This window comes from Sinocyclocheilus anshuiensis, unplaced genomic scaffold, assembly GCF_001515605.1.
Source record: "Sinocyclocheilus anshuiensis isolate Anshui unplaced genomic scaffold, SAMN03320099.WGS_v1.1 scaffold860, whole genome shotgun sequence".
NCBI classification, from domain to species: Eukaryota; Metazoa; Chordata; class Actinopteri; order Cypriniformes; family Cyprinidae; genus Sinocyclocheilus; species Sinocyclocheilus anshuiensis.
In genome coordinates this window covers 818,590-845,790 of record NW_015548288.1, presented here as the reverse complement: position 1 = coordinate 845,790, position 27,201 = coordinate 818,590, and the positions used below count along the sequence as shown (strand labels likewise).

Below are 27,201 nucleotides of genomic sequence, written 5' to 3'. Positions count from 1 at the left end.
ACCAAGTAAATAGAGGGCCAGTATCACCAATACTTATACCAATACCTTTTCTTTTAAAAGCATGCATTTGAATTAACCGATTACACTTTGAAAATTAACAATAACTAATGCTTATATGATTAAAGTGGTCACACTTTATTTTAAGGTCCAATTCTCGCTATTAACAAACCATTAACTAAGACGTTTGTCTAAATAAACTCCTAATTTGCTGCTTATTAATAGTTAGTAAGTAGTTGTTAAGTTTAGGCATTAGGGATGTACAAATATGGTCATGTAGAATAAATGTTTTATAAGTACTAATAAACAGCCAATATGTTAATAATAGGCATGCTAATAAGCAGCTAGTTAATAGTGAGAATTGGTCCCTATACTGAAGTGTTACCACTAAAATATTACATTCACCATTGCTACGTGGATATTCTTTGCCTTTCTGAAAGGACTCTGCCAGTGACTTCTGTCTCAGTAGGACATTCTAAAACGCTTAATGTGAGAAACGCTTAATGTGAAAAACATTTAATGTGAAAATACTATTTACAGACAAGCAGAAAAACCCAGAATATAAGGCAGTTTGCAAAGTTTCACATTAAGTGTTTTCCTCCCATATAAGGAGGAGCAACGTGTGCATACAAGATGTGAAAGGAGCGGTGTATGTACACACACAGATATGTCAACTCTTTGATGAAGCGGAAGCAATGTACTAAGCATAGAGGAGAGAAAATGAACCTGAAGTATTGATCTCATCCGGCTGGTATATGATCTGATACCAATACAAACGTTGGTATCGATACTAACGATATTAGGATCGATCCACCCACCCCTAGTACATCAGTGATTCACACTACTATAACAGCCCTAGGGTCCCAAGTGAGGGCTCACATCTCACATAAAACAGGACTGAATAAATGCCAACTAGAAATGATGAAATTGCTAATCAAGTGTGTACATTAAGAAGGGATTGCTCTGCTATTTTGGAAACTTAAAAGGCGATGCTTAGCCGCACTAAAACAATTAAATAACCACAGAATGCTTCAGTCAAAGGAAGGAATTTATGCTCTTGTTTGAGTGAGAATGATCCAGAAGCATTTCAAATACTTCTGGGAATCTGGTGCTCACTTTACAAATTCACTGGGAATAATAACTTTGTTAAAGGGTTGGTTCACCCAAAAGTTTAAATACTGCCATTAATTACTCACCCTCATGTCGTTCCAAACCCATAAGACCTTCTTTCTTATTCAGAAAACAAATTAAGATTTTTTTGATGAAATACGAGAGCTTTCTGACCCTGCATAGACAGCAACACAACTGAAATGCTTAGTTATGGCCCAGAAAGGTAGTAAGCAAGGACATCGTTAAAATAGTCCATGTGACATCAGTGCTTCAACCGTAATTTTATGAAGCTACGAGAATACTTTTTGTAGAAATTATTGAATAAAATTGTTATTTTTGTTTTCTTTGCACACAAAAAGTATTCTCACAGCTTCATAACATTACGGTTGAAGCACTGATGTTACATGGACTATTTTAACGATGTCCTTACTACCTTTCTGGCCCATAACTAAACGTTTCAGTTGTGTTGCTGTCTATGCAGGGTCAGAAAGCTCTCGGATTTCATCAAAAATATCTTCATTTGTGTTCCGAAGATGAAAGAAGGTCTTACGGGTTTGGAACGACATGAGGGTGAGTAATTAATGACAGAATTTTCATTTTTGGGTGAACTAACACTTTAAACACTATGCGGAAGTCAATCAGAACCCTGGATTATCAAATCAACTCAACAATACATACATAATCTAAGCAATATACACAGACGAGGAGACACAAAACCAGTCTCTATTTCACTCAGAGTCCTCGTGCCTTGACTAAACAACACTGTGAGGATGAAGTGGGTTTGCTGTCATCTTCGACAATCACCTCTTTGGCGACCCCGCGTGCGTCCACAACCACTGTTTTCTTTAAGTCCTCATATTTTTTGTGTCTATCAGCCATGGCTGTGCAAGCCTCAATCACTTCATCACTTTCAAAATCACAATCGCTCTTCAGCTCAGGAGCTTCCACAAGGAGCCTTCGGGCTTCATCTTCCTGTTTCGCTCTTTCACAGGGAGCTTTTTGTTGCTCGCGGAGCTGTAAGGCCCAGCCTAGGTCTTCCTCCCAGAGGGGGCGCTCAGACGGATGCAGGTGCAATGCCACTTGGAAGAACCGTACAGCCTGGAGCGCACAGAGGGAAACATAAAACGTGTGGAAATTTACATAAACTAGGATTATTAAATGCTTTAGAAGTATTTTTTTATTCTTAGTTAATGATAACAAATGGAATCTTATTGTATAAGCGTTATTTGGTCAATAATACTGTAAACATCAATATTGTGAAATATTATTACAATTTAAAATTGTTTTGTATTTTAATCTTTTTTCAAATGTAATTCCTCTGAGGCAAAGCTGAATTTTCAGCAGCCATTACTCCAGTCCTCAATCATTTTAATATGCTAATCTGCTGCTCAAGAAACATTTATTATTATTATTATCAATGTTAAAAACTGTTTACTACCCTAATAATACGTTTCAGTATTCTTCGAAGAATAGAAAGTTCAAAAGGACAGCATTTATTTGAGATATAAAACTTTTTCAACATTATAAATGCCTTTACTGTCACTTTTGATTAATTGAATGCATCCTTGCTGAATAAAAGTATTAATTTATTTAAATTTTAAAAAGTTTATGTCATAGAGCACAAAAATAAATAAATAAATAAATAAGCAAGCACATCCCGAGTCTCCCCTGACAAATCCACTAACAAAATTTGTCACACATGTACAGCTTGAGATTAATCTTTAAATCTAACTCTTCCAACCTAACTGCAATCTCAAGAAGACCAATTAAGTTTAATTTTAATTATTTCATATTTTTATTTCAATTTAAATGTTTCATATAACCAAAAGCAGTGGCATACTGAACGCTAGTTCTGCCCTCTTCTCCGTTTTGCTAAAATATAACATGCATGGACTCTTCACTTCAAGAGCACATACCTTACACTCCAAAATTAACATGGAACAGATGTTTACTGTACAGTCAAACCAAATGAGCATTCATGACTCCTTGCTCTTCTCATGATAAAATAAACCTCTGCAGCCTTCTGGAACTAATGAAAATGTACTAAAACAACTTCACTTTCACACAAAAGTAATTTCCCATTTCTTCCCAAAAACCCACTTTAAGAAATAAGTTAAAAAGAAACACGCATGTGGTTTCAGCTCAATAAAACTAAATAAGGACTTATAATAAGCCTTAACAAATCACATCATCCATGCTTGCATACAAAAAAAACAAAAAACAAAACCAAAACAAACAGCAGCTGCAAGGCCCATTATTAAGAATGAAACACATCTTTCAATACACACACTGAACTGCTGCATGTGTCAGATCTACACTCAATATTCAGTATCCACAGTATTAAAATGATTGTCAGAAAGCTAAATATTTATTTTATGAAGGTGGTTTTTATGTGCAAACAGCGTCACAGCTGCTTGAGTGCTGAAGAGGTCATTCGGTCTATGGAGAACTGATAAAACACATGTTCATTTAATTCTGTATGAGGACTAAAGCCTAGTTCCTGCTGTGAATCAGTCACCCTGCTCATGTTACCCAGGGGACGAGAGGATGAAAGAGAGAAAAAGAACGACATTTGCTTTCTCTTCATCCCCTGGGAAAATAATGAATTCATAAATAGGATTTAGTGAGGCAGTTTACCTTCATAATTGCCCTACTGACCCAACAATCTACAAAGGAATTGTCACTCCTTCAACAGAAACACTAGATCACATATCAGCCTGAGAGAAGAAGAATATCAGAGCCAGTGTGAGCAGGAGCCAAGAATCCCCAGCCCTTGTAATGAAGAAAACCTTTAATGAGGAATAAAGCCATCTGATGGCTTCGGGAGACCTTTTCTCCTCCAGAGTCCTGATCGATTTAACAGAGATGATTTCAACAGTTGTGCTGAAGTCATGGTATAGAGACTCGTTCAGTCTTGCTCCTCCATCCACCAACACACCAAACTGAAAAGTGCTGAATCATATAAGATTATTTTTGTGTATGTGTGTGTGTGTGTGTGTGTGTGTGTGTGCATGCGTGTATGTACAAATGCAAAAGTTACTTGATATTTTCATGTGGTTATAACAATAGCAGAAGGAATGAAACAGAAATTCATTCTATCAATTTTCTAAATGCATGTTATTGATCTTATTGTGAACAATTATGCATATATTTCATATATATAACTCATTGTTATGAAGTTATGACATTTTGATTATTAACTTAATCAAAATGTCATAACTCCAGACAAAGAAAATTACTATCAGCGATTTATAAGAAAAACTTGTGTACTTTAAAACTGTACTACACCTTTTGTGCAAGAATTTATGAAAATATACTAAGGGGACAAAATAAAAAAATAAAACCCCTGACACTTCTTCTCCAGCCTCTTCATTTCTGACTCAGACTTTATAGAACTTTCATTTGGAATGCACTGGAGATTTCCCAGAACAGCATGATTTTCAGTAAAATGTTCTCATAATGTGGTCAAATTGATTGGATATTAATCTTTTGTGAGCTGGAATGAACTGGACATTGTAAAATGAGCTGCTTTTCTTTAAAGAATTTGTCAAATTATGCAATGTTGCGAGAAAAATGGTGGATACTATGAATCAGAATCAAAGAAAATGCAAATCAGTGTCAATTGAAAAGAGACTCATTTAAAAATGATTACAAGTGGTCAACACATTTCCAAATGTTTCAACAATGCATAAACATTGATACTATGAACTCTACTATGACCCGATACACGTAAATGTTATTAAAAGTAATTATTTTCATAAGAGCAAATGTAGGTGCTCTTATTGATGTTACACATTTTCATTTGAGACTGACATAGTTTGAATAAATCTGAAAAAGGATGTACTATGAATTAAAGATTTGGGTAGGAAAATAGTTATTGTCCTTGGTATGAATACCCTTTCAACAGGAAGTCAATTATCACTGCAGCAGTTCTAAGAAAATGTGTTCCATGATCCTGCAAAAAACTCTAGCCCTCTTAAAAATCACAGAACGTAAACATTAGTCCTAACATTTCATTTGAGTCCTCCTCCATCCTCAGGTTATTTTTCTCTTTGGTGAATGACTTGACAAGGCATGCTTAGCCCAAAATAGTAAAGTATTTATTCAATCTCTAGCCAAGATGTCAAACTCAGTGTGCGCGATGAGCGTTTGGATTACAACAGACACACGCAAGTACTTACTAGCTGGAGAACTTCAGGATCTGCAAGGTTTTCTTTCATTAAGCATGTCTGTCACACAATCAATCACACACAGGTCGGGGCATGTAAGTTGTGGCAGTGTTCCTCTTAAAGTACTCTTCCATGCTCCTGGGCTTGGATGTACTGAACTACACATTTCATCACAATGACACTCAATCTGAGTGATGGATAAGTGGCAAGAGGACACATCTACCTCATACTGACTGACAAGGACACTGATACCATAACACAGAAATATGCTGGCTAGGAGACTAGAGGTTGTTCGCTTAAAAATGAAGGAGATGCCTCAAAATGCTGAATAAACTGTTTGTGTGGAAACAATTCATCATCTAATAAACTGACTTCCAAGGTCGGCTGTTCATTTGGGTTATTTAGGTGCTTGCCTAAGGCACTGAACTGACTAGATAATTGTAGCTCATTACGTAAAATCTACTTACTAGCTCTACTTCGCCAAGACTTAGTTGGGCGTGACCCAGAGTTTGCCACGCCTCCCACCAGAGGGGGCGGAGTCTGGTGGCCATCGCTGCAGACTGCACAGCCAGGAACACCTCTTGAAGGGTGATCAACACCTAAGGGTTACACATTACAAGGTTAGAAGTTGACAGACTCAATTCCTGAAATATTTTCTCAACACTCATTTTAAAATCTAAACAGATTTGAAAAGACTTGGCATCAAACACCTGCAGACTTTGTAAATGGTTACAGAGAAAAACTAGGAATCATACACCAAATGAATGATGATCACACGCTACCAGACTACCGGTTGTTTCCAACACAATAAAGTCAAACAGAACAAGCGCCTCTTTGCTAGAAGACGCATGACAAATGAAAACAATATGAGCTCTAAAACTGACTCCTCCAACTGGATGGAATCACAGTCTGGAACTATGAAGATAAATATGGAGTCTGTGCCCATCATACACTACAGGAGTTTCTGTGAAATCCATCTCCTCCAACTGGCCAAAATTCAGAGTGGCTCTTATGGCAACGTGCAATGACTCCTAAAGACTGTAAAAATGTGGGCAAATGTTGTGTAGTGTATTCCAGCCTTAACAAAAATGTGATTTATGCAACTTACAACAGCTGCTGTAGCACATTGTTGGCAAATTACATTTTTTAAGAATACAACAATTTTGAGGTATGACTAGGTATAATTTATAGGAGAACAAAACTAACTAATTGTCACCACAAACCTAATTTCAGTAACATAACAGTAACATACTGTTCAGTAACAGTAACATATTTTGAATTAGCCTTCAGGTTTGGTCAACAAATTAATGTCAAGAATGAGCAACTCTATTCATATTTACTCAGTTACAACAGGTACCAAGCTGATGTAATTTAAAATGTAATTTTAAACATCAATAAAGTGTTATCACGACGCAAAACATCCACTTGGGCCATAAGAGAGAGACAATATAACGACAACGAGCGAGCAAACACTGCACTACGTGGCAACACAGGGATGTTCTTACATCACAGATGTTTCCATTATGGAGTTTTATTTACTTAAAGCCTTTAAATTCAGGTCAGCCCAATAATCAAACTAAATACCAGCTTTATACAGGGCAGGGTGTTGCCAGGGTAACAGCAGTTAAAGCACAAAACTGGGCTGTAATCTTAGTTTCCAGCAGGTTTGGTTCTGAATTTGCAGGCAGGCTGAAAAATGTTAGATTCAGATGTTGAGGTGAGCGCCGCTGCTAAACAGGAGTGTAATAAGCAGATGCAGGGGACACGGTGACACATTGAGAAGGGAATTTTAAAATAAACTTGCCAATCTGCCACTTCAATGCGATCAGATTACTAATGAGGGACACACTCAATCATCACCTTCTCACTCTTTTCAGGTGACTCACCTCTTATGATCATGTGATCAGTCAGAAAAGGTCACTACAAGAAGGGGAAAATAAGGCTAGCCAGATCTTTTAATTGCAACCAGTGCTGAAACGAATCCCTGACCTATGCTGCGCTCAAATGCTTCTGGGAAATTCCCACTTATGAGTTTGGAAGTCATAATGACATGATGTGAGTTCAAGTGATTTTGTTCAGAATAAAATGGACTGACTGGACAGTTTTATATAGGCAGGAAGAAAAAATGCACATTGGGTGCAACAAATAAAAGAGTAAAGTCAACATTCACAGTAATGTATTATGATCAATAGCAATTTGAAAGAAAGTAGTTGTTCATGTGCACTCAGCTCAATATATCGTGATCATTCTGACATACTCTTTATAGCATGTAGAAAACAACTTTATTGTTTTTCCAGATGCAGTTTTTTTGGGAAAGAAACATGTTTATATGCATGCATTTATTTATTTTTTATTTCTATTTTCTTTCTTTCTTTCACTACGATAGATACCCAATTGTATTGTAAAACCTGTTCTTTCACTGTTACATTAACAGTTTCACATATATTTGATTTAGGCTTTATTCAGTTTCTGAAGTTTACACCCATATGGGAATATGTGATCGTTGTTGCTTTGATAGAAAATGTAATCAGAAAATCAATCCGTTGAAAGGTGTTTTAAAGCCCAACTTGACATTTCACTCAAACTCATCTGTCCCATGAAGAACAACGTTCACAGACATCAAAGCCAAGACACTTATGCCAAAGATAAGATGAAGGGCGATGAAAGAAGAGTTTAAAAGTGAGCAAAAATAGAGAATGAAAAATATAGAAAAAGAGAGAGTGAAGGGATGAAAAAGACAAAACAGGGTTACAAGAAGACTGAACAGACATACATGTGTGCGTATGATTGAGTAAGCAAGTATGCAAACATCTATGTCAAGATTTAGGGCCATTCAGCAAATTCTGTACAGATTAGTGAAGTCAAATAAAAGAGAAATCCAAATGATGCAATCCAATGGCAACCACAGCTGCCAACATTATTTTGTAAAAACTACAGAATTTTTTTTCCTGAGAAGAGCTTACATTGCAGATATGTTGAAATCATGAAAGTCAAAAGGTTAAATCGGTCTTCGTTCTATTTTGTCACAGAACTTTGTCATCGATTTGAATGCCTGCAATTTAAAAATGACATGTCAAAATAGCAAAACATATAGTAACTATGATCCTGATGAACAAGTTAAGGAGAGAAACTAAAATTAATTACATAACATTTAGATCTATCAATACCCTCTGTTTAGTAGAAAATTAAATTCAATTAAGTTGTCAAAGAGATGAAAATATAATAAAAATGCTCAATAGAAAAACTGTCTAAAATTTTGAGTCAATCTGTCTCTGCTAGATCCAAGATACTGTAATGTCCTGAAGCAGACTCTCATCTTGACTGTCAGAGCTGAGATGAGATCATAGGAGTGGAAAATTGACAGGAGAGAGTGAAAGACAGCAGGATATTAAAGGTAAGATGAGTGAATGAGTTGACAAATGAAGGAGCAAATAAAAAGCTGACCAGGTCATTTGTAGACTGAAACGAATGGGCATCTTTGACTCATCATAACCTGAGACCACCATCTGCTCTGGCAGCTCTGCCATCTTAACAATAATATTATCTATTCTGTGATTTTTATCAGTGATTTTCATCACGCAAATGTTTTACAAATATATCCTGTTACCATTTGATTTGTACAAAAGCAGGTGCTTGCAAACATTTTGAAGGAGCAGCCTGCCTGGAGGCTTTTTTTTCTTTAAGGGTCTTAACGCTGTCCTTCATTATCTTAAAACAGGTTTACAATTCATTACGAGCTGCTATCATATTAATGTGATCCATAAACTTTTTTCATAAACAGCCCACCATCAGCTGAAGCAAACTCTATGATCCTGTTCATTACATTATTTCAACCAACATTCAGTGAATAACAAAAATACAATCAATAACGTATTTATATTACACAATTGCCACTTTCAAAACTAGTCATGCATTTGGATACACTTACATTTTATGTTTCATTTCTTATGACCTTAAAACCTTTTGACCTAAAATTTAAAATGACAAATATCTAGACACATATTAATTGTGCTTCCAATTGTTTTAATATATATAGCAATAATTGTATTAATAATTGTAATTATTTTTTATTAGTCAGGGTAATAAAAGCAGCACAGCACTCCTTCAGCACTGCTTGTTTATAACATTTCATTGTATTCAACACATTTCCTCACAAACACAGATGTGGTAGACAGATGATTACATATCTAGGCTACTTACACGAAGGATCCCATGTCTGATCCCAAGTAAATGTGACTCATGAACTGGTGAACTAGTGTAACAGCTTTGTCCGATCACCACTGCGTTCTTGCGCAAGACACTTAAACCCAGCAGGGCTTTCCCTACATTAAGACACAAGAAAGCATGTGCTAAATGGCATCATTTATTTATGATAATGTGGGTTGCATTTTCAGGACCACTTTCTAAAATCGTCCACGTCCTCAAGGAATAATAATTCAATCCAGAGTGAAGGACAGGTACAGTATGTCCATCGTGCTCTCGATGTAAGATACAGTTTGTGCTGTAGCAGCACAAGACTGTGAGAGTAGAGAAGGGAAAATACGGGGAAAAAACCCTAGACGTCAAAATGTTCTGTTATAAAGCCACAGTTAGGGACTGTGTTTGGAGACTGAAACTTGGTGAGGAGGAAATGAAAACAACAGCCAGAGAGAAGAGAGGAAAATGTGTGTCAGCATAACACGCTGTGTAGAGACGCTGTGCGTCTCTACATCTAGAGTAAATTCCACTATTGCAGACTTACATTTTTTTGTAGTGTGTATGAACTGAACTGATTTTCTTTTTTACCTGTGACTTCATCTCATAGAGCACAGCATTGTCTGGTGTGAGCTGAATCGCCTCATCCCACTTCTTCAATGCCTCCCAGTTCCTACAGCAAACACATATACAGAAAATACTCCGGTAAATTATTTTACAAATTTAAACACGCATAACAACTACAGTATGTTCAAACACACACAGAAAATAGTGCAAATGTACATACAAGAACACATTTATTTAATAATTTCACTTTGTTATTATAACACTTACAATCAAATTGTCATGAAAGGCCAAACCTCTACAATGCAAAATCTGTTTAGCAAGGCGTATTCATATGGCAAATAGAATTTAACTTATTATACAACACCTACAAAGAACGAAAAACTAAACAAATTGTCAGTGAATGGTCTTATTCATACCACGTGCACAACAAATATTTGTTGGTCTGAATGAAAAGCAAATTCACATTGAAACAACAGATGATTCAAATACATCTTTCAGCTAGTCTGGTAACTTCATGCATTAGAAAAAGAGTCAATTTTAGTAAATAGAACAGCAATAGCGCTAACTAAAAAAAAAACATGCATTTTGAGTGGCTTATCAGGACTTGGAGAATATATAAATCTTTGCTATAAAGGCAAGACAAACATAGTTTCCAAGCATAAACATGAGAGCTTCCTGGTTTGCAAATACACAATATAATGTATGTATGCACACCCACGCAGACCCTCACAACAACTGAGGCAGACTGAGCAACGTGGGGTAAAACAGGATATCTGACGACATGTTTAACACTTGCAAATGCAAGTCTTCTCTTATTTTCCTTCTCTCCAGAAAAAGCTAACAGACAAAAGAGTATAAATACGTGTTTTGATATCTCATCAGGGTATGGGGTTTAAAAAAAAATCACCTTCTTATAATGACTACTTATAACTTTTACTCAAAAGAAAACAGTCTCCTACAACTGTAGTACAATTCAGAACTATTTGACATTAAACTTGGGACATATTACAGATGCTTACATTATAAAATTAAACTTTTTATAATATTTTCATGGGGAAAATAGAACACGAGGAGTCAGATTTCACAAAATAAAACGTTAAGGACTAAAAAGGAGCCAAACTGAATGTTATTTGATACTGGCTGTTTAAATTCTTGGCATACTACTAAACTTGCACAGACAAAGGAAGCAAACACTTGATCAGTATTGTCAACTTATCTTTCCCAAAATGTATTGCTCTGCTCTGCTCTGCTTGTTGTCAATGAATTCATTGTGAAAGAAACCAAAAGGCTTGTTAACTGAAAACTGTTCACTGGTTAACTGATCAACTGTTTTGAAAATAAACTTACAGGTGCATTGTGTGCCTGAATGTTTTATGTCAGAAAAATGCAGCTTTCTAAGAAAACCAAAGTAATTACTGCACCTACGTCACAAAGGTTGAAACGTGAAGTTCAAATTTGTTGAAATCACTTGTTGAAAATGCTGGTAATGAGGGTCAGACCTCATTACCTCCTCTTCTTTGAACCAGCTCCTGTATTTACACAATGCTAAGCAAAAAACTAAGCTAGTGTTAAACATCAGCTGTGCAAATACAACATGCCATTTTTCTGAGTCCATAAAAATGGTCTAGCTTTTTAAAGTTGTGCCATGTCTGTGTTTATCATCATGCAAATAATGTACAGCGATCAAAGACTTGTGGTAACTGATGAGATAAGGGCTTCCTTATAAGGGCTTTCATCAAAGCACCCTCAGGGAAATAAAAAAAAAACCCCATCAAAGTCAGTTAAAAGGAATTTACTAGATGTTTTCCAAGTACGTGATTGTGAAACACGTCATAAGCTATGGAAAGGCAAAAAGTACATAGTGTTACTGTACCTGCAAAAGTGGGTGTGGGTATGAGGAAAGGCATACTTCCTTTCCTATTTTCAAATGTACCTCACACTATAAAATTAGCTGACTGTGCAAAACATGGTAAATAAAACTTCATATCAGAATTGGGTGCCAGTGATGCCTGAACAGGCAAAACATCTACAACATCAAAGTACAATGTGCTGGTATGTTGGTACAGTATTTGACAAAGCCTTTCATCACTATAAAGTCTGGAAGCCCTGTTCCTCCCCTCGTGTTGACGATGGGACACAGACTGTATGGCACTGTCTTTATAGCCATGTTGAGCCAGGAGTCACGTGAAACTGTGCGATGTTATGCACTATTACGTCATCCTTAATGTAAGTGACACTATGACACTACAGTGTCAAAGTACTATTTGTCTGTCACTTTGTAAATGTGCCTTAGATGTCAATGTTTCATGAACCCCCTGCAAACTTAATCGTTATTTAATTTAAAAAGGCAGATTTAAAAAAGACAATGTGATTACTGGGGAATTTAATAATATTCAAGCATTAAGTCTTAATATCACAGATTATGCTAATCAAAAACAATAAAAACAAATAAACAAAACAAAACAATAAAAATAATGTATCCGCAAGCCATGGAAATTGAAGTTGAGTCCAGCATTAGGAATATGCTGACTGGAGTCACCTGCTATTTCTGTTGTTTGGTAGCAAAATCTGTCTCTGTTGAACTGTTAGCACTTTCAGAACTTAAATTACAGATGTACAGACATGTATAATCAGTTCTCCAATGGAAACTTACAAATGGTCTCATTTCATCCCACTTAATGAAGTATGGCAGGAAAGTTTAACTCTAAATGAATGTCACCCGGGAAACAGTCCCACTAATAGCGGAAAAGCTCCCACGTGTCAACAATACCGACAGGAGACACAAACCATCTGTCCGGTCACTTTTTTCATGAGACATAACTTACTGAACAAGGATTGTAGGGTGTTCACGTGATAAAATTTGGCCGATTTCACATACTGGTCAAAACAGGCAACTCTGCTAAACTGAACTGCATATGGTAATATGACATAGTGTTTTGTTTAATGTATAAAGACTTCCGTGTTCAGGAAAAAAGTGGATACAACAGTTCTTCAACAGTTATTTCTGGTCCTCGAATCTGATTGGCTGAGAGGTCTTTCCAACAAAGATATGTATAGGTAGATTCCCTATAAGTGGCTGTTTCTATGGGCCGCTATACGTACGCCGTACGCCATATTGGAATGGTCAAAGCAGGTCCGTGAACACTCAAGAGCAAATTACCTGTCTGCAACCCTAGTTATAAGCATGTATAAATATCTATATCAGCAATAGACTTAAGCAGATGATTTTGCTAACACAATACAAGAAGAAGCCGTTAGCCAATAAGACGCTTAAAATGTACTATAGTTTAAAGTTTAACTCTAAATGAATGTCACCCGGGAAACAGTCCCACTAATAGCGGAAAAGCTCCCACGTGTCAACAATACCGACAGGAGACACAAACCATCTGTCCGGTCACTTTTTTCATGAGACATAACTTACTGAACAAGGATTGTAGGGTGTTCACGTGATAAAATTTGGCCGATTTCACATACTGGTCAAAACAGGCAACTCTGCTAAACTGAACTGCATATGGTAATATGACATAGTGTTTTGTTTAATGTATAAAGACTTCCGTGTTCAGGAAAAAAGTGGATACAACAGTTCTTCAACAGTTATTTCTGGTCCTCGAATCTGATTGGCTGAGAGGTCTTTCCAACAAAGATATGTATAGGTAGATTCCCTATAAGTGGCTGTTTCTATGGGCCGCTATACGTACGCCGTACGCCATATTGGAATGGTCAAAGCAGGTCCGTGAACACTCAAGAGCAAATTACCTGTCTGCAACCCTAGTTATAAGCATGTATAAATATCTATATCAGCAATAGACTTAAGCAGATGATTTTGCTAAACTAACACAATACAAGAAGAAGCCGTTAGCCAATAAGACGCTTAAAATGTACTATAGTTTAAACACCTGTAATATTGAGTTAATACATATTAAAAACAAACCAACACATTCTTTCCTTTAAAAGTTTATCCAATTTCTTAAGAATTTAAATTTCAGTGTTTTTTATAACAAGAGGCTGCGCAATGTAGTGGCATCTTGAAACTCACTGATTTTTATTGTGAGTGACGACATACTGACCGTTCCACTGACATATCTGGAGAGGTTGAATGTGGCATCTACCTATACATATCTATGTTTTCCACCCATGAGATATTCACCCAATATCACCACGGGAACCATTTAGCAGTTTCCCCCGCTGGCCGGCACTCACACTGTACTTAACGTTCCGGGGCCGGAGCATACTTATGTCACTACGATCCAACTTTTTCATTTGAAGAAAAAAAGGAAGAAAAGCGCTTTCGCTAATAGACTGTGTAATAGATTTATCACTTATGTAGGGCAGCGATTTTCATTGTTTTAAAGCAGCACTATGTAACTTTTTCTGTGTTCAAAATTTGCAAAATGTATATAATGATCGAGTACATCATGAATTCATCTTCCAAACCGCATTTTTGTCTTATTCCGAATCACTACGGTACACTTATAATAAGTACTTATATTTGGACTATTGTAGCCTGGTCGGATCGTCACCGCTGCGGAGTAACACATACCTGCGTGAATCGCCATTGACATAAACTTAGAGAAGTAGCTCCGGTTGGAATGTTCTTCCGCAGGATGTATGCAGTTCTGTTTATTAACTGCTAGAGTGCCAAAAGTTACATAGTGCTGCTTTAATGGTGCTGCAAGTATCAGAACATTATTACGGAAGACAGATGACGCTGATAGAGGAACTTGCAGCTTTTCTCGCACACTACAATTAAAGTTCATCAATAAGATGAGAACCATATCCGTTATAATCCGTTATATGTTTGTTGTTGTAATCATGACAGTAGCGCACACAAAAGTAGTAGCTGCTCAGCAAACCGTGATTGGGCACGGTATGGACTGGAGTGATCACACTAGTCAAATGTCATAATCTCTCATAATACCCAAGCAACCCGACTCTACATAACACAGTGAGCTTTCAATGAAGCAACTCAACGTTCCTTTGTTATTAGTTCTAAGTGACGTTTTCGAATTAGTAACAGAGACTTGGCTCAGCTGTAAAAGCTAAACTGTCAACTTGAGATTTGAATCCGTGTCAGAAGGAAGTAATTCTGCATACAAAATGTTTTTAAGACACTCAATGGTTGTTTCTTATATTTATTTACACACTTATTTATTTACAGTGCCATTGAACTGCAATATTACTATATTTATGAACTATAAATGCAATATTACACTCGTACCCATGTGATATCGATCTGTATTGTAAGAAAAAATGATGAGAACGTAGAAGATCTTCATGAAGATGTTTATCGCAGCATAGCAGTGACAAAGTACATGTAATACCTTGGGTTCAACTGAGTCGGAATGAACTATAGTTACAGTTACAGTATCTATCTCTATCATGCCTATGGCAGAATTACAGCCATGCTGATATAGAGCAATATCAGATGGGTACTGATGTGATATTTGCTCATTTATTCACCTGTGTGATACTTCATCTTGTGCATAAATTATGATTTTATGATTCACACTAAGAGAAAAATCTAATGGGTTACTAAGATTAATTTTGAGTGACATAAAAATTGATTTTATCCAACCTGACTGTTTTTTCCAATTTGACTGAAGTCACATGGCAAAGAGTCAAATATGTATTCAAATTATTTTCACATATCAAAATACTTAAAAGTGTTGCATTATCAGGTTACTAACTATGCAACAGTTTATATTCTGTAACTATGGCTGTAAACCTTGATCTAAATGAGTGGAAGTTTATAAGAAAGAAAAGCCCCACCAAAAAGTAAAAGAAACAATCTAAGTGAAAGTCTTGTTAATACTGGGATAACTAATTGGTCTCAGGGTTAAATGGCAAAGTAAGCAAACTGCTGAGAAAATCCAGCTTTCAAAACTCCCATGCAGTTCAAGAACTAACTTGTTATTTTGGGTTAGAAATAAATATACTGCATCTTCTAAGCATGGCACCACTGTTGGATAACAATACAACATTCATATGCAGTGGCGTTAGTGGGGGGGACACACATTTATCTACCAATTTTTTTTTTTTTTTTAAGGATTATTCTAAGTAATTTTGCTAGGTCAAGTTAATTTATTTGTTTGTTTGACAAGTAATCTTGATGACAACACACTTTCAACATCTAAGCATTTTGCTACATGTGTGAACTTGACACGCTATATAACAAAACAAATAAAAATGGTAAATTAAAAAAATGTAAAAAATCTGCTGCATCATTTTACAAATGGGCCTACCACAATTCAACGTAGGAAAATTCATTTATATGTAACCTTATCATTCATGTTCAATTTACATCCCTGAAGAAATGGCCAAATGTTAATTTTACTAAATAAAAGATATTAATCAAAAATTGCATGTTGTTTTTTATTTATTTAGTACTGCCCTGATGAAACAATTTCATATGTTTATAGTCCACAAGAAGAAATTATAGCTGAATTAAAAGATAAATAAATAAAATGCCGGTTCAAAAGTTTACATATGCTTGAAACTTACAGTAATACTGTGTGTCGTTACCTGGATGTTTTTTGTTTTTCAATAGTTGTTCATGAGTCCCTTGTTTATCTTGAGCAGTTAAGCAGTTTGCAAAGTTTGCCATGAATGTTTCATATGCTTATGCAATATAAAATCTATATTAGATCTCTACATATCTCTAACAGATTAAGATTATTTCTCACTATGTGAACATGACTGAAATTAAATAGTTTATTTTACCTGCATCTTTTTGATATGATTTCAAATTTAGGGGGGCCAGACATAGGCGCGGGAAGTGGGGGTGCTGCAGCACCCCGTTTTTTTTTTCTGTGGGCAACTGTTTAACTGTTGGGAATAAAAAAAAAAAACGTAGTGTCTATTTACACTAAGTGCAAATAGGCCACCTTGTTGGCAGAGGCTATTGACACTAATTCCACCCACCAACGTGTGATTGAGCTAGTCAACATTACAAAAGACGGTCTTCAATCGTCAGATTCAAGCGTGGTAAAGCATGTGTCATAGCCTACTCCTTTTGACGCGATCGACCCGGGTTCGAATCTGCCTTTTGGCAAACTTTTTTTCCCCCTTTTCAAATTTCAAATCACATCAGAAAAGCATTTATTTTTAATAAAAATGAAGGAAATAATCAAAAAGTTGAAAATAAAGTATCGGGTAGGGTTAGGGTAGGTGTAGGGAGGGCTTTTGTCCCAATAAGGTGGCATCCATTTAATAATTTGAATTATGATAAAAATTTACACTCAATAAGTTATTATTGCATACTGTTTAATAATGTATTACAATGCTGAGGTGCAGATAATTGCCACTATTTGCAATAAGTAATTAGCAGAATATCCTGCTATTTTAACATAGTATAAATAGAATCTATTCGCACTTAGTGTAAATAGCATATATCACTAAAAAATACTGCTAATTTCACTAAGTGTAAATAGCCTCTATCGAGGGCCAAGCTTGTTGACAAAGGGGCACTGGCCTCCATGGCCCCTCACCTAGAATCGCCCGTTTATATGCACCAGCAAATTGAGTATGTTTCATAGACACTCATAATTTACACCCTTTCAGGTATAAAAACACAAAGGAGCAAAGTGAGCTTCAAATGCAGCTTCATAGTGAGTGCACTGTGTTGACCTGTTCCCACTGTCCTGCAGCTCCATGTAATTTCCTCATCACAATTCACTTATTCTCCAAAAAACTTGATTATAAGAGTCACCAAGGGCAACACGCCTCTTCAGGGACTGCTGGGTTTTCACTTACTGGTGTAAAGCATTAGCCAGGACCATTGTTTAAGGGAGTATCATCACTGACCCCAGCTATAATGGCTACCAAGCGTGTGAAATTTAAAGGTGATTTAAAGTAATAAAGACATTTGAGTCTTTTGTAAGAATGTGAATGAGACAGTCACCTCAAGTTACCTGCTGTAGCATCTGTACTATTGTACTGCAAATATTGTTGGCTCTTATGATACATAGCTTGCATGGTTTCTCATTTAGGGTAAACATATCTGCTAAATTATTAAATATATATGTAAAAACACATGGCTGAAATATGCATTGATTCCTCCAGATACACACTACATTTCTACAATAAAAATCTCAGGGATACATAAACTTCTTTGAGTAATGCTATCATCCTATTCACATAATATTTAAATATTTAAATGTATTATGAGCAGTTCCACAAACTGTAAAGTTTTATATGTGAATGTGGGTATTTTATGCATCCTTCACTAATTTCAATTTTTTTTTCCAAATCTCCAATACATTCAAATATATTCAGATCTATTGGAGTCTAGATTCACTTCGTATTCTTATTAAATGACAATGAATGGATGTACCAAGGTCTGATGAGCCTAGAAACCCTCTTTTGACTCCTATTTAAGCCTTCCCTGGTAACACAGTGCTATTTTTGCCCTGCACAGTTAAATAGGCCACTTAACGAAAAGTTTTTCCTTTTTTGAAGATCATCCTACGCATGATAAAACAGTCAACATCTCCAGTAGCAATAAAAAGGGATGAACAGTTTGTACAAAAACCAGTAGAACATTTTCCTGAACAAAATCCCCACACTGAACACACAGTTATTTTTAATTATGCTGAGCAAAAAATTGCTCAGCAGTCAATAGGTACAGTTGAACATTTCACATTCGTTTTATACAGTTACCTGCTGTGTTTAGTCAATTTTATGAGCTCAACCGTAAGACTGTATTTGCCAAATGCAAAACACCAAATCTTCAGTCAAAAAACACTACAGGGACAAACTGTCCATTAGCAAGAGGGGTAATTATACATAAATCCTAAAACCTGTGGCCCTGTCATTTACCTGACTTGATCTGGCAATAAATAAATTCAACATCCCACATTTCATTACATTTTCTGAGGAACACTATCCGGCCTTGCTTTAATTTCTCTGAAAAAGCAGGTGCAACAAATATTGGCATAGTGCTACGGTAATCACATCACAAGCAGCAGTGACCTACAGTGCACTATTACACGATTAGAGCCAAAGTGCTGCTTGATTATACCATTAAAAACATTTCAGACTACAGCTTTTAAAGGAATCCAAACAAGGATGGAGACAGAGAGTTGCGGAGAAGAAAAGAAGCTAAAAGGTTGTAAAATTGAAGAGTGACACACTTTACCCCGACCTCTCATGGACTTGTTAAGGCTTTACAGGGTAAGGCCGCAATAACGGCAGCTTGAGTTTAATCCATGCCTTTAAACCATCTTCCAGTAAATTCAAGCTTTTCTTTTATCCTCTGCAAGTGCTTGCTGGCTATGACGTTTATTGCTTTTTTATTTGGACAGTGAGAAAACAAGCGGCCTAATTTGACTTATTGTTCCGGTTAAGTGGTTAAAAGATGAGAAACTTGAGAAAGAAGCCCTTTTTCTCACCGTCTCGTATTTCGTAACACCCTCTCAACTCAAAGAGATGAAGATCATCCTAATGTTTATGTGGACACACCTGCTACAGAGATTCATATAAGAAATGCTGCCTCCAAGAAAAGAGAGTGCATATTAAACAATGACATAATTACTTATTATCTTAGAAAATAAATAATTAAAGCACAATGCGCACATTAGAGTGCATTGCTTTTCAGCTCAGTCCTGCTTCATGACCGTTGGTTGAGCTTTTCACAGACATGCTAAAACTGAAAGTCCCATATGAGTGCTAAAATTTTCAGCTTCTACATACTGTACTGAACTCCTGTCTAGGCCTCTCCGTCCGGTGTCGGGCTTATCCAGTCATTGAAAGAATAAATGTCAATAAAAGTAGATAGATGTAATCCTTTTTTCTACTTCAAATAAACAAAAAAAACCCAACAAGATTTGCTTTGAAAAGTGATATAATAAACAGCTTTATCATTGCTAATATGAGCTCAGTCTGTGTTTTTCATTCAGGATGAATAATGTAAATAGTCGGTTGTAAGTCAATGTTCTTAAAATAATAGCAAACCCAGAAATATAATAAAAAATGTCTACATAATTCATTTGCATGGGGGTCTGGGCTGTTAAGTTCCAAAACGACAAAAAGGGCACCATAAAAACCATCATACTCCATACAACTTCTGCACTATATTTTAAGTCTTCTGAAGCCATATAATAGTTTTGTATGAGCCAGCATATTTTGGGTGAACCATTTCCTAAAACCAGTTCAAACAAGTGGCATCCACATGCAGAGAGTCCATAGCAAACCCACAGCTCCATCTGCTGGATGAATGTGGCACTGTTATAATTGACAGAGTAAGTCCCGCTGTTGATCTTCTCTGTTGATGACTCCAAGAACTCTGTTTCTATCATTGACAACAACTGCTTTGTCATGTTGCTGGCCAATGCACTGACCTGATTAAATAATAACTTGTTGAGTAACCGTAAAGGCAAAACAGCTGTCGGTTTTTCCAGGAAGGATTTTGGCTGGCACATGCCTCCAGAGTGTAAAAAAACAGAGAGACTTACTGAAAATCAGGTAAGAGGAGAAAGGTTTTCCATGGGCCAACAAGTATCTTATTATGTGACTTTCCGTTTCAAATCAAACAGAAAGCTCCCTGTCAAAACCAGGATATCAATGTCCTACCAGTCTGTATGTGTCTATGCTACTGTTTAAATGTTTGGGGTCGGTAAGATTATTTTAAATGTTTTTGAAATAAATCTCGTATGTTCACCAAAGCTACATTTATTTCATCAAAAATACAGTAAAAATATTAATATTGTGAAATGATGAAAAACTTAAAAACAGTAATATTTTGAAATATTATTACAATTTAAATGAACTGTTTACTAATTTAACACACTTTTAAATTGTAATGTATTCATGTGATGGGAAAGCTGAATTTTCAGCATCATCACTCCAGTCTTCAGTGTCACATGATCCTTCAGAAATCATTCTAATATGTTGATGTGGTGCTCAAGAAACTTTACTTATTATTATCATTGTTGAAAACCATTGCACTGCTTAATAATTTGTGGAAACTGTCATCATATTTTTTTTAGGATTCTTTGATGAATAGAAAGTAAAAAAAAAAAAACAGCATTTATATGAAATAGAAATCTTTTGTAACATTATAATTCTCTTTACTTTCACTTTTGATTCATTTAATGTGTCATTGTTGAATGAAAGATTTCATTTCATTCAAAAAATTAAAATCTTAATTTCAAGTGTACATAAGTTAAGGAATTTTGGACTCGAACACAGAATAGATTACAATGGAGCACCCACAAAACACTGTGGAAACATTTAACGTCTTTACATAATTTCAACTCACTGACTCACTTTTTGACTCATACCATACATCATGCTTCAGGCTGTAACTAAGAACTAAAAACAGTAGAAGCAATGTTGTTTGAGACTTGGTTCTTTCTGTAAACACGTCTTGCTATTCCCATATAGACTGTCTAATAGCTCATCCAAACTTGCAATATTTAACCCTCTGTTAAAAACGTCTCCGGTTACGTACGTAACCTCGGTTCCCTGAAAGAAGGGAACGAGACACTGCGTAATTTACGCTTGGGGTTATCCCTCTCCTCCTAAAATACTGAAGCCTTATTCCACAATCCAATGTGACAGCCGCTGTTTTGACACTGGCAGTCCCTTGGTACGGCCACCGAAACATATAAACAGCTGTTCTGCCTGTCTGAAATGACTAGTCCTCTTCAGATAAACTCGCAGAGCACGGACTGGGCATAGCGGGTGTGTCGCTGGCTCTGAATCCTGAGGAGCAAACGCCTGAAGCGTGATGACTTGCGCTCTAAACGACGTAGAAAGCACTTTAGGCACATACCCCCGTCTAGGCTGCAGTCTGACCATACAGTCATCCTTACCGAACTCCATACACGCAGTGTTCGTAGACAGTGCATGTAAGTCGCCCACCCTCTTACCACACGCCAAAGCGAGCAAGAGAGCTGTCTTGAACGAGAGCACTTTCAAGTTTGCCGAAAGCAGCAGCTCAAAGGGTGGCTCGGAAAGTGCACTAAGCACTAAGGACAGATCCCAAACTGGTACCATATTAGAGCGAAAGGGGCGCAACCACCGCGCTCCTCTTAAGAAGCTCATCACCAGATGATGCCTACCAACCGAACGATCACCGATTGGCAAATGGAAAACTGAAATAGCAGCCACATACACTTTTAGAGTAGATGGCGTGCGTCCAGCTTCCAAACAGTCCTGCAGAAACGATAGAATGACAATGACAGACACATCACAGCTGGAGGGGTCCTCATCTTTCGTCATACACCATGTAGTGAAAACTTTCCATTTCAGACTGTACAGACATCTGGTAGATGGAGCTCTGGCTTCAGCAATTGTATCCAAGACTCGCTGAGATACGTTTAGCGTCTGCTCTCCGCGCTGACCTGCCAAACATGCAGGTTCCATAGCCCCGGCCTGGGGTGCCACACCGAGCCCTTTGCCTGAGATAAGAGATCTCTCCGTAACGGAATCAGCCATGGGGGAGCCGTTAGAAGCTCTACCAACGCCGGGAACCACGGCTGGTTGGGCCAATTCGGCGCGAACAGAAGCACCATCCCCCTTTCCTCTCTGATTTTCTGCAGCACTAGCGGCATAATCTTCACTAGGGGAAAAGCATATTTGCGCTTCATGGTCCAGCGACTCGAAAGAGCATCCCCCTCCAGAGGCGCGTTCGTCAGCAAGAAGAACAGCTGGCAATGCGCGTTCTCCTCTGAGGCAAACAAGTCGATCTCCGCCTCTCCGAACAGGCTCCAAATCAGCTGAATGGTCTGCGGGTGCAGCCTCCATTCCCCGAGAACTGGGCCACCACTGGACAGCATGTCCGCGCCACAGTTCTGACTGCCGGGAACATGAACTGCTTGAATCGACAGAAAGATTCTGTCCGCCCAAAGGAGGAAACGTTCCTCCAGCCTTTGAAGTGAGCGTGAACGAATACCTCCCTGATGGTTGATATAGGATACCACCATCGTGTTGTCTGTCCGAACCAGGACGTGTCGATCCTTTATCAGTGGAAGAAAGCCTTGCAAAGCTAAAAATACTGCCTTCAGCTCTAGACAGTTTATATGCCACTTTGCTTGCGCACTCATCCAAGTGCCATAAGCCAGTCTGCCATCGCAAAGGGCTCCCCAGTCAATGATGCATCCGTTGTGACAATTTTTCTGCTGACCACCCTGCCCATCGAGACTCCCTGCTCGAACATCCTCGTGTTGAGCCAGGGGGCTAGCATCTGCATACATCCGTGAGTCACCAAGACACGCAACTGACCGTTCTTCCACGTGTTGCTTGGCATCCGGGATTTCAGCCATAGCTGAAGTGGTCTCATATGCAGAAGCCCAAGTTGACACACCACAGCTGCTGCTGCCATACGCCCTAACAGTCTCTGAAAGCATTTCAGAATCACCACTCTCCCCAGTTTGAATGAGGTGAGAGCGTTGATCAAAGCCTGCATTCGTTCTTGAGAGAGACGCGCTTTCATCGATAGCGAGTCCAAATCCATTCCTAAGAATGTGATAGTCTGCGTGGGGCGAAACTTGCTCTTCTGCACATTGATCGTCAGTCCTAGATGCCTCAGATGTCCTAGAAGCTGACATTTGTGGTTTTCCAGTGTATCCCGTGACTGGGCTATAACAAGCCAGTCGTCCAGATAATTCAGGATGCGAATTCCACTCTGCCTGAGAGGGGAAAGCGCTGCATTGATACACTTCGTAAAAGTCCTCGGGGCCAACGCCAAGCCGAACGGGAGAACTTTGAATTGATAAGCTCTGTCCTCGAACGCGAATCTTAGAAAGCGCCTGTGACGAGGGGCTATTTGGATGTGAAAATAGGCATCTTTTAAGTCCACAGAGATAAACCAGTCCCCGGGCTGAATGTGCGCGAGGATCTGTTTTACTGTTAACATCTTGAACGAGCGTTTTGCAAGTGCGCGGTTCAGCGGTCTCAAATCCAGAATAGGGCGAAGACCCCCTTCCTTTTTGGGGACCAGGAAGTAGCGACACTCCTGGAAGCATGCGCCACACGTCCAAATAGTGAGAAAGGGGTTGGAGCGCCTCTTGACGCGTCTGTGACGGCCCGTCGTCTGATGACGGGGAGCCGCCCACCACCTGAGGGGCATCGTAGATGTCTTCTGCACCGGCTGGACCACCGGCATGAGCCGGGGCGGGCACTCGTGCATAGACTGAGAGAGCGCACGGGACCTGCGCCCTGCAGAGCGCTGTTCAAAAACGGGACTCTGCTTATAACGCGCAATTGGGAACAACTGTGAGGGGAAAAAGAGCTCTTTTGCTGAACAGTATTTGTTTTGTGCTTTTTTTGTGCAAACTTTATTGACAACAAACATTTCCCCCTGTCGCCTGCAACATGCGAGGGGACAGGCAGGGGAAACACAGCAAGACGAACTCTCTTGTGAAGCGGCTCCTCGTCCGTCTTTCTCGGGGCGGCCGCTTCCCCCTCAGACCACCCCAGTCAGGAACGCTGCTGTGGATCTGGCACAGCACCGGAAGGACGGGGTCCCATCTTCTTCGGGTACCGGAACTGCCTCGCTTTCGGTCTCACAGCTGGCTCCGGGTCCACCCTCGCTCTCAAGGAAGGAGCAGGCGGCAGTCTTTCGTTCCTTTTTGAATGCTGCGAAGAAGAGGATCTGGAACGTGGCGGAGGTGCAGCGGACCGATCTCTCTTCGGCAGGAAATGACTCATCGCCTTTGACTATTTCTGGGCCTCCAGAAACTTCTCAGAAAACGAGCCCACAGCATCACCAAACAGGCCGAGCGGGGACATGGGCACGTCCAACAGCTGAGCCTTCTCCGACTCTCTCATGTCAGTCAACGTCAGCCAAAGATGCCGCTGAAGCGTGACGAGACTGCCCATACAGCAGCCGATTCCCTGGGCCATCTTCTTCGTGGCTCTGAGCGCCAAGTCAGTGGCCGAACGCAGCTTTTTGAAGGCGGCAGAGTCCGGCCCCTCCTCATCCAATATTTGTAGCATTTTGGCTTGGAAAGCCTGGAGAACGGCCATAGTGTGGATCGCGGACGCTGCTTGGCCTGCTGCCAAATAAGCCTTATCCGCGATGTGGCTCGTGGTGCGGCACGGCTTTGATGGAAGTGATGGCGCAGATTTCCACCCACGTGCGGATGGACAAAGATGTGCTGCAACTGCTTCTTCAACGGGCGGTGGCTTAGTATAACCCCAGCGGTCGGCTCCGTCAACAGAGGAGAGCATACGCGATCCCGCGGCTTGGGCTCGGGCCGAATAGGGGGAGCGCCAAGACCGCGAGACCTCCTCGTGGACCTCAGGGAAAAAGGGAGCGGGTCTCTGGGGGGCGGCAACCTCCGAGGGGCAGTGGCTGGACCTCGTGTAGGAAACAGGTGGCTCTCTTGAGTGATGAGCATGCAGGAACTGAGTCGACATGCGTTCATCAGAGGGGACTACTGCACGTGGCTGCCTCGGCCTTTCCTCCCGCGGCTTGACGAGGGTTTTGACTGTCATTTGCTCATAGGAAGGACAGTCAGGCCCATCCAGCGCATCGTGTGCATCAGGGAGCTCAATTGGGCCCCCGCATGCACAGCACTCCTTAAGTGACATCTCGTCTTCTTGCCAGATCGCCAAAGGCAAACTAAAAGCGAAGAGTTAACGGCGGTGAGAAGAAGTCTTCGATGCTTGCTTCGTGAAGGAGAAAGATTCTGAGGCAATGACGCTGGACGTCGACCTATATAGTGGGTGGCTCCGCCCCTAGCTCGAGCACTCGAGCATCATTGGCCAGTAAGATTTACCGGCATGATGCAATAAGGCTTCAGTATTTTAGGAGGAGGGGGATAACCCCAAGCGTAAGCTACGCAGTGTCGAGAGACCGAACTTGATGGGGAACACAAGACTGCTGGATTTAACAAACACACAAACAGAGGTCTACCTTCCCTGCTCGGCGAGCAGCATTCCTTCATCCTTTAGTCTCTTGCTCTTAGCAGCACAATCCTCCAGCAGCACCTCTCGTCGCCGTTTGATGACATGCAGCCAATCAACTCTTTCCTTCTCCACATCCTCGTCATCCACCTGCTCTGAGTCCTTCTCAAACTGCTGCACTGTCATCTTGGAAACTCTCTCCCCCACCTTACGTTTCCAGCCAAAAGAGGCCATCCTGAAAAAACAAAAAAATCCAAAAGAGGGAACAGCTACTGTAAGACTAACAATTGTGAATACTACATTAAAATGTAACAATTAACAGGACAGCCACACGCTTTCAAGAAAAATTGTAACAATACAAATAAGCACTGCCAAGAGTGATTCAGAAGGCAGATCTGTTATTTGAAAATTCATACAACTCATTAACAAGTTCACCACATTTACATAAAATGTAAAAACATTGTCTGCGTATATCCTTTAACAGTAAGTTTTCAGTACAAGACGTGAGAAGGACATTGAAAAACTATTCTGAGGCCAAACTTTGAAGGTATTGGTATTTTCTACAATGTATTCTAAAAGTTATAGACCTATTTGTTTGTTAGACCATTACATGATCGCCATTCAAATACTGCTCTATATTTATTTAATACTACACTGCTTTTTTCCATGCAAAAGCACTGACAAAATAATTAATATTTGATTATTAAATTTGCATTACACTATATTGTATCACTATATTTGCCACTGGAATCAAAGAAGACAAAAGTGTAGAACAGACTGTTGAGGTTTTGTTGAGATGTTATTTATATATTCAAACAGTCAGCTCTCTGCATTTATTTTTATGTGGTTTGAATTACCGGGGTAACTGTCCCAGAAGAAGAAGAAAAAAAAAGCTTAGTTGAAATGTACATTTCTTGGTTCAGTCATCTCATATTGAACCTGTAACTGCAAGAAGGTCAAGTGCGCTTGTAATACAGCCAACTTGAGGTCAATAACAGGCTGAGGCTGATGAAGACCTGAAGTAGCATATGGCTGTTTTACAGTCCAATGCGATTTACTGCACAGGTCACATTCATATTGTGTGAAATAATATGAACTGAAGGCGGAAACGTTAATTAATAATGCACTTTCTGCACTGGCATTTTCTAAATAATCTTTACGTTTGCGCGTGCGGCTGAACACGTAAATTAAAACTGAAAAAAAAAAAAAAAAACTGATTTATAAATAGAAATACCCCAGCATCAATGACAGATCCCGTTTTCATCTATTACTCACAGATGTTTTGGACTTATCCACTCAGCCCTCTAACCCG

At 38.9% G+C, this 27,201-nt stretch overlaps 1 protein-coding gene across 3 annotated transcripts; it reads right to left on the bottom strand.

Annotated features, from left to right (window-relative positions):
• Window positions 1–1,669: 1,669 nt before the first annotated feature.
• On the bottom strand, window positions 1,670–27,201 carry LOC107655901 (tetratricopeptide repeat protein 33-like). 3 transcript variants are annotated; one of them, XM_016443516.1, is made up of 5 exons: window positions 27,165–27,201; window positions 25,900–26,124; window positions 10,062–10,143; window positions 5,744–5,875; window positions 1,670–2,205 (listed from the first exon to the last, which is right to left on the bottom strand). In XM_016443516.1, the coding sequence occupies exons 2-5, from the start codon at window positions 26,121–26,123 to the stop codon at window positions 1,840–1,842; spliced, it is 804 nt and encodes a 267-aa protein (XP_016299002.1). In that variant the 5' UTR covers window position 26,124; window positions 27,165–27,201; the 3' UTR covers window positions 1,670–1,839. The 3 variants fall into 3 exon arrangements, with proteins under 3 accessions (XP_016299002.1, XP_016299001.1, XP_016299000.1); XM_016443515.1 differs by having other exon boundaries at window positions 27,103–27,185; XM_016443514.1 differs by having other exon boundaries at window positions 27,124–27,185.

Bases quoted from the DNA above. Each gene is read 5' to 3' on its own strand.
- LOC107655901 (XM_016443514.1), bottom strand. The intron at 5,876-10,061 runs GTAAAAAAGAAA...TGTAACCCTTAG, and splicing joins TCTATGAGATGAAGTCACAG to GTGTTGATCACCCTTCAAGA. The intron at 2,206-5,743 runs GTAAGTAGATTT...TGTGCGCTCCAG, and splicing joins GTCTTGGCGAAGTAGAGCTA to GCTGTACGGTTCTTCCAAGT.